Here is a 12,212-nt window from a genome sequence, read left to right as displayed (position 1 = left end):
AGTCCGGAAAATACGTTAAATTATCTAATTCAGTATTACATGATGCTTCATCACAGATTTTTTTTCTGTTGCTTTTGGAATTGTTGGGGGGGCTTACACACATCCAGTTTTGATTGGCTAATTTTTCCCACTTCCATGTAGTGCGAGAGCTTACCTACACAATCTGTTCATAGTATTCAAGATCAGTTGCCAAACATTGACCAATCAAAATTGGATGTATGTACGCACCCATAAACCTGGTACACACTTTCAATTAATTTCAATTGGCCGACCACTGACCAATTTTACCACCTCCATGTAGTATGAGGATCAATAGATGTGGAAAACTATGAGCAGATCGTGTAGGTAAGCTCTTATACTACATGGAGAATGGTAAAATTGGTCAGTGATTGGCCAATCATAATCAAAAAATGTGTACCAGACTGAAGACCTGCACACAGCAGGCACTTACTCGTAATACAAAGCAGAGCTGTGCTTTTTTTTTTTTTGTGTGTAGTGTGTGTGTGTGTGTATGTGTGTTTGTGGGGGGGGGGGGGGGGATCAGAGTGGATCTGTTTTCTTTTGTCTATTTAAGGTGTACCTAAAGTGACATAAGTTAAACATATGCATATACTGTATATAGTTCTAGTCCTACTAAGAAATTATCTGAAGTGCCTTTCTGTTTTACAGTACAGCAAGAGTTAAAGACCTCAGTAGTTATCTATGCAAAAGAGCTTGTTAACAGCTTGTAAAATTCAGTCTGGTTTCCTGAAAAGTAAGTAGAGGCTAAAAGGATGATATCTCTCAGGGAGAAGGTAAACAATAAGGTTTTATTGCAGGGAAGTTCAAAAGGTCATTACTTCTGTATATTTTTCAGCTTAAAGGGAATGTCCAAGGTTTAAAAAAAAAATCTACTTACCCAGGGCTTCCGCCAGCCCCTGGCAGCCGTCCTGTGTCCTTGCTGCAGCTTTGCTCCCAGATGGTGGCCCAGGGTTCCCCTTCGGTGCAGATGCCGACCTCACCAGGTCGGCATTTACTCCGCCGTCACGAAAGCAGCTCACGGGTGCGCTGACGTCATCTGGGGTGTACTGCACAGGCGCAGAACTACTGCTACTATGCACTACACTCCAGATGACATCAGCACGACCGCGAGCAGCTCTCGCGCTGGCGCAGTAGCTGCCGACATTTCAAGGTCGGCATCTGCTCCGGAGGGGACCCCCGGGCCACCGGCTGGGCGTGGAGCTGAGGTGAGGGCACAGGACAGCTGCCAGGGGCTGGAGGAAGCCTTGCATAAGTAGATTTCTTTCTTAAAAAAAAACCTCGGACATTCCCTTTAAAAGGCAGAGTGTGGATTCTAAACTGCAGCTGTGACAAGTTCAATTCATTATTACAATTCAATATCTGATAAGATTATTTTCACCTGAGGTTCACTTTAAAAAAAGAAAACAAACAGTGCAACACCCCTGTGTGTGTCACTGGATGACAGTCATGTTGTCAGTGTATGTGCGTTAGAACAAAGGTAGGGTTCCGGCGCCTCGATGGTGAACGGCTAGCGAGGGAGCTCCGCTCAGTCAGCCCGATTGCGCAGCTCTACACAGCAGACAAAGTGCCCACGCACTGCTGAGTGCAAGGAAGCTCACCTGCAACTGCAGCTTTCGCCCCACTGGGGTTTTATGGAGCATTACCTAACGAGGGCGGAAAGAAGGAGCCTCCAACAACGAGCAGGGACAAGATGGCGCCCCAGGAAAAAGGGCGCAAGCAGGACTCACAGCAGACTCTTGCCTGCTGTAAATCGCCGGGATCGGGTGAAGCAGAGCAGCATTGTCAAGGCTGGGACAGCGAGACCGATGATCTGGGAAATAGAGTAGATGCCTACTAGGAACTCCAGAATAGCAAGGCTCAAGCCACCCGCGTCACTCAGACGGAAAGCTGCATCTCTAAATTAGAGGATGATCAAGACAAATCTAAAGGTAAACTGAACAAGCTAATGGCTGAAAATAGAGACATGCCGGCAAAAATACAAGATCTGGAAAACCTTTCTTGCTGCAGCAATTTAACCACCTAGCAACTCGTGCCACGCTTTTCTACTCCCTGTTTATAAACACGTTAACACTTTCTATTCTGTTTTCTATTTTTAGAAAACGGAGCTAGTATAGCACCGTCTTGTGGCCAAAAAGTAAAAGTACTTCCAAATACACCATTATACTGTACACTTACCATAGAAAAATGAAATACATTTTCAATATTTTTTAACTCCTTCACCCCAACTCAAAATAAAATATTATTGCCATACATTGTACTAGGGACTCAATTTAAACACTGTAATAACCAGGACAAATCTGTTTTATCTACAATAGCACATTTTATTTTTAAACTACAATGGCTGAAAGCTGAGAAATTGTGAATTTTTTCATTCTTCTTCGTCTTCTTCCCTGTCAAATGCATATAAAATAATATAATTCTTAGCATAAAGTACTGCCCAAAGAAAGCCTAGTTTGTCCCGCAAAAAATAATGTATAGATCATTTCAGTGTGATAATTAGCGATAACGTTATTACCGAATGAATGGGAAGAGCTTTTGAAGGAGAAAAAACCTGTGGTAGAGAAGTGGTTAAGGTTGGTAGGGTTACCTGAAAGCTATCTCCCGAACACCCCATCTCCTGAACATTATACCACGGCTTTGGGAATACCTGATAAGTGTAAAGTGGAGCGGGCTCATTGTGTGGGCCCCCCAAGTTCAGGGGGAAGCAATACTCGCCCAAGAATTGTGATGATAAAATACTTAGATTTCTCCTGATAAAACGACTATTATGAGGGCATATTGACAGGGACACCCTAAAGCTCTTTAATGACTTTTCATTGGAGGTATCTAAACAGAGGCAACAGTTTAACAAGGCCTGCACCGAATGTATCCGCAGAAAGTGGACGTTTTCCATGCTTTATCCTGTCATTTTGAGAGTGACTGATGGGGATAACGTCACACATGTATTCAAAACAGCAGAAGATGCGGAAGGCTACATGAGTGAAATAGACAATTTAGCTCGGGCTAGGATGTCACCTAAAAACTCAGGAGAGTGAGAGATTCTATTCATGTCACTCAAGATATGTCCTCACAGCTTTAAGTGGGCACTGCATATCAGAACGATAACTTTGATCTGGTAACTGTGACTGCAAGCACAGAAAAGTTGACAGTTCATTGATCAGGCTGGTCTGCCTGAGTGGTTTGAAACTTCACCACTGGAAGAGAATCTGACAGGATAAAAGTGAAGTCATGTTGTGGTTTGTTTTAAGTGTTGGTTTCCTGGCCATTGCTGGAAACAATGAATATAGTTGTTGGTTATCGCGAGAAGGGGGTGGGACTTCATCAGCTCCCAGGGCCAGATTTACCATAAGGCGCTGTAGACACATGCCTACAGGCGCCTGATGATGGAAAGGCGGCTTACTCACAGCCCCTAGTGCCTCCCTCCCTCCCTATTCAGAGTCCTGATGAAAGTGTAAATGAGAGGTTACTCACCCAGCAACTGGGGGCACCTCTAGCTATCTAATACTTGAGAGTACCTCTAGCTACTTAATACTTAGGGTACTGGCTACCTAATGCTAAAGGACACCTGTAGCTACCTATGACAAGCAAGGGAACTAAGGTAGAAGTGAAAGGTGGGATAGCCAGCACACTTGCGGTGAGGTTTGTAGGTTCATGGAGGGTGAAGTCTAAGGTGCCAGGACATCTGTGCCTATAAGCTCCTGTGATGTAAATCCGGACCTGTCAGCTCCTATGCCCCCTAGGGGAATGTAGAACTTATAATCATATTTCTGTTTGGACTTTCATCCAGGCTAAATTCTCAAAACTTCTAGATAACCCAACCTGAGAATGTGCACCTGGAATGTTAAAGGGCTCAGTTCCCAGGGCAAGCGATCCATGGTGTTGCGTCACCTTAAAAAACTTAAAGTGGAAGTAGCGTTATTACAAGAAACACATTTTAAAAAAAGCCAATTTGTATTGCTATGAAAAAGCTGGGTAGGTCAATTTTTGGGCTCTCTAGCTTTACCAAGTAAGGCAGGAGTCCTGATTCTATTTCATAGCAACCTACATCATAAAGTAGTGGAAACGCAAACAGATACATGTGGAAGGTGGATGAGAGTCCAAATAGAAATGGCGGGGGAGTTTCTGGATATACTGAATCTTCACACACCAAATGGTGATAACGCACTGTTTCTGCAGGTCAGCGAGGTCATGTTATAAAAAGCGAACATTCCTTGGGTAGTTGAAGAACAAAGGTAAGCTGGCTCCTGAGACATGGCAGCAGCCACTGAAGCGCCCATGAGGCACAGAAGTGGCCAGCTAGGTTTCCTTTAGGCTATTTTTTAGCTCTACAGCTGCCAGCCTAGCTCATCAGACCTATACAAAATGGCTGATTTCCAGTTTTGACTGGGTTCAGCTTACTGGCCACCACGCTAACTAAAGTTTCTCCCTGCCCAGTATGAAATAAAGCATCTTCCATTCCCCTCCCCAGTATCTTTATAAAAGCCAAATGTACTTGTAATTGCCATGCATTGTGAGCAATAAAAGAGAACAAGCCATCTGCTCTGTGTTTACAGTAAAAGATGGGTTGGTGCTCCTTCCCAGCTTCTCTGTGACAATCTCGTGTGGGTATTGATGGGATAGGAGGAGAGATTTGGGCAGTTCAGACTGCCATTCAGTCTAAATAGGCTGCAGCTGAAATTTGGACAGGAAGGCAGTTTGGCAAACCCTGCAACCTTAGGAATTAAAAAAAGGCAAAAAATGTTTTTTGCACAATATACAAAACTTTGTGCATTGCATATTATTATATATTCCACATAATATGCATTAATAACAAGAGCCTGGACTAGAGGTTTCAATTATACCACATGGAGGTGGCCACAAGGGAGGAGTTGTTGTGCTTATACTGAGCCATGGTGGCCACATTGTTGACCAAAATATAATCACTAAGAAATGACAATGCTGTTGCTCTAGGAACAGCAGTTTGGGCCTTTTCCGTGATCTGAAGGAAGTAATCACCTATCCTGAGGGGATGGAAACTGAAGCACAACTGGCCAGTATAGCAGCGGCTGCTTTAAAACCTTCAGAGCATCATAGAACTTCAGAAAGCTACTGTGATATGATCACCATCCAGCTAACAAGCTGGCATTCTAGAATATCAGTTTCCATGACAATCCTGCTGTGATATCACCAATTTCCTCCTCCCAGCCTATAGTTCCTTTAAATTGTAAGCCATTAGGCAGGGAGCACACTTAAGGTAGCCATACACTGGTCGATTTGCCACCAGATTCGACCAACTGACAGATCCCTATCTGATCGAATCTGATCAGAGAGGGATCGTATGGCTACCTTTACTGCAAACAGATTGTGAACCGATTTCAGCCTGAAACCATTCACAATCTGTTGTGGTGGTGGTGCTGCCGCCGCTCCCCCCGCCCGCATACATTACCTGCTCCGCCGGCGCGACTCCAGTCCCCAGGTCACCGCTGCTCCGTCTCCGCTCTGGTCTCCGGCCCCAGCATGCTTTACTACTTCCTGCCCGGCAGGAAGTTTAAACAGTAGAGCACCCTCTACTGTTTAAACATCCTGCCGGGCCGGAGGAACTGAAGCATGTCGGAGACCAGAGCGGAGACGGAGCAGCGGTGACCGGGCGTAGACGTGCCGGCGGAGCAGGTAATGTATGCGGCTCTATTGCGTCGGTCGTCGGGCACTCGAACGCCGCTAGCGATGCACTCCCTACCCGCGGGCGATCGACGCTAATTTTCCGCATGGAGCGATCGACAGGATCGGACGAAAAGGATCGAAATTCGATTGGCAGCAGATTCGATCCCAGTGATCGAATCTGCTGTCGAAACGGCGGCGAATCGGGCCAGTGTATGGCCACCTTAAAGGATGAATCATATGTGTTTTGCTGCGGGCCGCCAAGTCAATGGCCCTTTCAGGAATTGCACGTCACTCTGGTTCATTTGCATTCCATGTCTGCAGTTTGTACCAACGATTAAAAAAATCAGACAGATTTCTGCTTTTTCCCGCATGACCAATTACAAGGTATTTCGGCACAATTTGAAAAATCATGAATGAATGTGGAAAATCGCATGCGAAAAATGCATTACACCGATATCCCGGAAACTGCCCATCAAATCACTACAAGTTCCCTGCCTAAAGCCTAGTACACACTATCAATTTTGATAGGTCAATCATTGGTCAATTTTACCACCTCCATGTAGTATGACCATTTACCTATATAATCTGTATAGAATTGAAAATCTGTTTGGCCCTCATACTACATGGAGGTGGTAAAATTGACCAATCGTTGGCCAATCAAAATTGCTAGTGTGTACTAGCCTTTAGAGTAATTTCTCACCTATAAGGGATTATGAGAGTGTGATTTTTGTAATTCAAGCCAAAAACAACTCTCTCCCCCTCCACACACAAACATGATATTGTTAGCATTCTTAGTGAAATACTTTAGTATTAGAATTTTTTTGTTTACCCTTTCAGGTAATAAGTCATACAAATCAAATTTCACATGTTGCCGGTTGTGGGGTCTCTCTTACCAATTACCTATAAGCTAATGTGCCCAGAAAAGGGGGTTGGAGGTGCTTTAGAGAAGCTCCTTGTTGTCCACCCCCTTTCTGCCATGTCTGCTCTTTATATAACAGAGACAGGGACGGATCAAGACCAAGTTGCGCCTGGTGCAAGGTCAGGTTTTGGCGCCTAAAGTTCAGGTTTTGGCACCTAAACTGCCATTAATTTTGCCGCCTTTTTAAGAATTCAACAAACTGCGCCTGGGGCAAGATACCCGCTTGCCCCCCTCCTAGATCCGTCCCTGAACAGAGATACCTTAATACTGCTTCCCAACTGGCCAGTCTTTTGCCCAGTCATTCTTTGAAATGACTGGTAATGATTACTGGCCAATCAGAAGTTGTTATGAGATACGCCACCTTCTCACTTTGCCACACAACAAGGAGAGTTATTAATTAGGGGATGATCATCACAAGGGAAGGACATCCTACTCTGAACTCCAAAGAACGGTGTAGCGTTGCAACAAGGTTTTTCTTGAACTCAAATCTCTTTGTTAATTAATTGGTGACATATTCAATGAAAACTTAACCAGGCAACATGGCAAAAAATCAAACAGTACAGGAGTAATAACGCCATTTCCCAAGCAATAGATATAACGTTTCCACATAGTCTACCATACAGTATATCAAAGCATCAACCTGTAAACTCTACACAAGATGGGGGTGATGCAGTTATCCCATACATACACCTCCCCCATTCTCCCATCACTCCAAGTTCTGTCTACAGAGTTGAAATGTAAGAACTCTCCCCTTCACTTCTCGCCTCTATTTTTATCCTTTCTTACCCTTTCCATTTCTTCCATGGCTCTCTTTCTTGTCCTTTCAATTTATAAAAAGCTAAAATTGTACTTGCTTCCAGAATGCCTGTGTTCTGTAGACCCACACTTCTTTGATCAAGCAATGTGTTACACTTGGCTGTATTTGTAACCATGTAATAGTAGTGTTGATCCTTTTCAACTAGGGAATATTGCAAAAATTAAGCACCTCATTCCTTCACAGGATCTTCCGCATAGTTCACGCCTTCCTGACATCACAGCTGGGACTATTTCACTGCATTCTATTCAGGCATTCTAAATAAAGACAGTGCACCGCCTGCAGCTAGTACAGAATGCTGCCACAAGGCTGTTAACAAGCCAGCCTCGCCATTGCCATATAACACCAGTCCTTTGCTCACTCCACTGGCTACCCATAAAATGGAGAGTACTCTTCAAATTTGGCATGCTAACATTCAAATCTCTATAGACCTAGGCCTCAGAAAACTGAAGGGTTTACCCCAACCAAAGTTTAACACTGTAATGAGGAATTTTAAATACTTGCTTCACAGTGTACCTGAAATGACATGATTAAATAAAATAAGGTACATATAGTATAAGTCCAACTAAGAAACTTCCTGAAGCATCTAGTTTGCTGTGCAGCAAAATTAAAAAACTAGAGATGTTATTTATGCAAATTCAGCCGCTGACTTCAGGAGAAGCATTTTATAACGTAGCCGGCTTTGTCTGCAGTGATCCCTGAACAAAAAAATACTGATGTTTCTTTTCAACCTGAAGCATAAAATGGAATCTAGTATATAATAACAAGAATGACTGGTTGCAATATATATTTACAGAACAAAGAGGGGGGTGGGTTTGCCTGGAATAATTTTCGCTTACTGCATATTTATACTTGTATTCTTCTAGTAACACTGCTTGACTTCTGTTCTGGACAGAGGTGATACTTGTGATGGATGAAGACATTTATGTACTTTTCAACTTTCGTCTGCAAACACTTCATGATTATATCCTAGGCTGTTTCTAGGTTTCTGAGGTATGAAGAGGGGGGGGGGGGGGCAAGATGGGCGTGCAGAGGACTGAAACATTTTTCAGGGTTTGGGGAGGGGGGTGAGCAAGTTCAGAGGTGAGTGGGAAGTGGGAATGGAGGAGCTGAAGTAATTTAAATAGAGACTAGATCGACAGATGAGGTGGGAGACACAGAGCAGTAGGAGGAAGTGTTGGAGAGAGTGAAAGAAAGAATAGAGAAGGTAGGTGACATATAAATTAAGAATGGCATAGAGAACAGAAACTGGTATGGGAACTGAGAAGATGAAAGACAAACTGACAAGAATGATAAAATGTGGGACCTAGCACTGGAGTGAAGTAGGTGAAGGAAGCAGAGTAGAATGAGGAATGGAGATGGTAGGGCCACACAACTAGAGAAAGATCAGAGAAACAACCTTTAACCAATCTCTGTCTACAAAGCCTCACATTGCTTTAGCCATTCCTGCCAGCCCAGCTGTTAGTTTATGTTATAGATTATTCCTCCATGTGTTCCTACGGGCCCTCAGAGGGTGATGGTTCCATAATACTGCCAGCACAACACTAAAGAAACATTTTATGTTAAATACCCCTTACAAAACTCAAAGAGTGTACAATATACAGTTATTTACAGCAGCAATCATCAGCTTGCATTGTCCTGACTACAGATAGTTGTGGAGAAAACAAATCTGATAAGTGATAAGTTACTGTATATTGTTGCTCAACAATCCTGAAGTAAACTTTCTTGTATCAGAACCCTTGTCTGTCAGGACCTACACATCTGACACACGCTTATCATTTCACAGTGTCCTCTCACTTTGCTGGCCAGTGGAAAAACATCAATATCTCTTAAAAATAGCTTCAGATATGTAAACAAAAGGTATGTGTGGAATTGTCTTTGTGATGGAAACGCACCCATGCCTTTTGATGTAGAAAAAAAATCCTGATCTCAGGTACCCTTTAAATAATATAAATAATGTATTGTGGGATAACATTTTGGTGATATGCTGTAGTTTAACGTGATACCTCCTACAGGATGCTAGGTATGCAAAGCAAGTACTTTTCCAATGTTTCAGCATTGTGTGTGTCCAGAATCACCAGCACATTGACTCAGGTCTAGAACATTTCTCAGTAAGAAGGGCAGTGCAATGACCCCAGAACAAGGATAACCTGAAAAGGAATAACTGATCAGACGCTGATGTGTGAGAAAAGTTAAGAGTTTTTATTTCCTTTTGGCTTTGTTCCTTTTCTCTTCCTTCAGCTTCTTCTTGGACACGGTTGGCGTCTTTGCTTTGGAATATAGGTGGTATCCAATCAATGCTAGCAGAGTGGGCACGATGGCAAGGCAAAGCATGGGTAGGACATCATTTATAAACGTCTGCCATTGTGTGGGCTTCGATAGCGTTACTACTTCTGTCTCAAACTGAAGCACAGCATCGCCTGTAGGTGGAAAGTGGACACCTTAGCATCAGGAACATTAGCACTATGACACACATAGAGGTAAAATATTTCTAAAGAAGGAAAACATGTTTAGATAGTTTACTGTTTGACCACTTCAAAACTAGAGGTTGTTTTCACCTTATGAACTGAAGCAGTTTTAACATTTTCTGGCCTTTTTTAATCAGGATATTGATTTTTAGGATTGCACTTATCCAGCAATGATGGGCATATTTGGCCAAGAGACAGGAGACAAATCACTATGTAATCGAATCTGGTTAGAGAGAGATCAGTCAGCTGCCCATACACCACAGGCCGATTCCCGATCAATTGCATGCTGCATCGTGTGATTGATTTTCCTGTGATAACTTTGGAAAATTGATCCTGTTATTGAACGGGAGCAGATCGGACATGACGGAAATAATGGACTGATTACCGTAGATGGGACGAGAAATAGTGTTGTGTGTATCCAGCATAATATCTGGTGGAGCACAGTGTCAGAACAGATAAATTATTGCTATTAAAAGTGTACCTGTAGATATCAATTGATTACCTGGTCTAAAGGTGCCCACTTAAGATACAATCTTGATTGTACAATATACCCAATCTCGTAGAAGGGTAAACTGGTACAATGACCCCAAACGATCGACGGTCGTGATTGATCGGAAACGATCGTTCAGGCCCACCAACTGAGCGGAAAATGATAAACAATCCAATTAGACTAATAGAATCAATCTGAAATTAGGATCAACAGATTGATTGATACAATGATCGTTTGTCGTCAATCAGAACAATCGGTTTAAGAAGGTGGTTTTAAATTGTTTTTAATTATTGATGTTTTTTGGATAAGTCCTAAATAAAATAATTTTGTTTTGCATCATAACTGGATGTGAAGTGTTATATATTACCAGTATGTCTCTAGTCAAGGCATCTCTCTCATGGTTTTGCAAAGTGACTTCTCTGTTCTGAGAAGACTCACCCTTTAACCTCCCTGGCGGTACCCCGAGTTAAGCTCGGGGTGGAAAAAAGCAGCCTGGAGTAGTAACCCAAAGCCTGACTTGTGGTAGCCGCCAGGAGCTCTATGCAAAGTGCAGCGGGCGTTTTAACTCACCTCCCCGGGATTCAGACTCCAACAGCCATTCTCCTTCCTGTCTTTGGGGACGCTGCATCCCCCTGGTGAGATGGCCATCTGTCATCATGACGACAGGCGGCAATCTCACTATAGCACTCGATCCTAGGGAGGTGAGTTAATGCTGGGCTGCCATAGATGTCTCTGTGGTGTGATTTGTTTTTCTTGATTTTAGCGTCTAAAAGCATGCTAAAAAATTGCACCACTTTTAGACCCTAAAATCTGGAAATAATCAAACCACCAGGTAGGTGAATGTCTAGTACACACCATGCAATTTCTCATCAGATAGACAGGTTGAAATGATAATTTCAGACAGGTTTGATCTGATTTCCGTTTTCTGATCGATTTTGTATAGACGTAATTGGAAAATCGATAAGAAAACAAATTGGACCTGTTGGAAATTATCCTTTCAACCGATCTATCTGACAGGAAATTGAATTGTGTGTATAAAGGAAAACAAGTCTTTTCTATCTTATATTATTCACCTATCCTACAATATTCAATCCATTCGCAATGACATGCTATGCATTGTTCAGTCTGTCCATGATTGTTCCAGAACTCAAGGTCATACAAACAGAGCCGGGACAAGGTCCTCCAGCACCCAAGGCTGAGACACCAAAGTGCGCCCCACCATCCCTGCCACCCGAGCCATCAAACACTGATTGCTATTAGACTAAGAGGCGCCACAGGGCCCACAACCTCCCCAACACTTTAATATCTAGTTATCTGGCTGGCAGTCACTGCCATGTATCCCCTTTTCTTATTTCTTTGTGCTTCAAACACAATTAGGAATGACAGCTGAATGAATTCTGCGCCCCCTCCTACACTGCGCCCTGAGGCTGGAGCCTCTCCAGCCTATGCCTCGGCCCGGCCCTGCTTACAAAGCACCTGGAAGATGTCCATCAATATGTGTTTGCTCAGTAGTGATAACTGTCCAGGCTGCAGCCATACGTGACAAGCAATCAACTGTGTTTGGTATTCAGAGAACTGCTTCCCAGAATTCCCAAGACGAGAATTTACAGTACAATTTATAATGACTTTCATACGATTTACACAAGATAAACCCATCAAACCTGTATTTCAGCCTTTCTTTAATAGTGATGAATAGGAACAACTGCTAAGGAGGAAATGCACCGTATTTTCCTGAGGAGAAAATCCCTCTGCATTACTTGCCTGTGTGTGGGAAATCTCCCCAACGGTGATACAGACACATGCATAAAATGAGAGGGATACGGAGGCTGACGTACTAACTTCCTTTTAAAAAATGCACAA

The 12,212-nt window shown here is 43.1% G+C and overlaps 1 protein-coding gene across 1 annotated transcript in view; it reads right to left on the bottom strand.

Annotated features, from left to right (window-relative positions):
• Positions 1 to 9,575: 9,575 nt before the first annotated feature.
• FKBP11 (FKBP prolyl isomerase 11) overlaps positions 9,576 to 12,212 on the bottom strand; it is a 44,969-nt gene continuing 42,332 nt past the window's right edge. The window contains exon 6 of the mRNA XM_068265195.1: positions 9,576 to 9,814. Within this exon, the coding sequence (XP_068121296.1) occupies positions 9,597 to 9,814 (218 nt within the window). The 3' untranslated portion in view covers positions 9,576 to 9,596. The remainder of the gene's footprint in view (positions 9,815 to 12,212) is intronic.

This window comes from Hyperolius riggenbachi, chromosome 2 (genome assembly GCF_040937935.1).
Source record: "Hyperolius riggenbachi isolate aHypRig1 chromosome 2, aHypRig1.pri, whole genome shotgun sequence".
Lineage (NCBI taxonomy): Eukaryota > Metazoa > Chordata > Amphibia > Anura > Hyperoliidae > Hyperolius > Hyperolius riggenbachi.
This window is presented reverse-complemented; position numbering and strand designations above follow the sequence as displayed.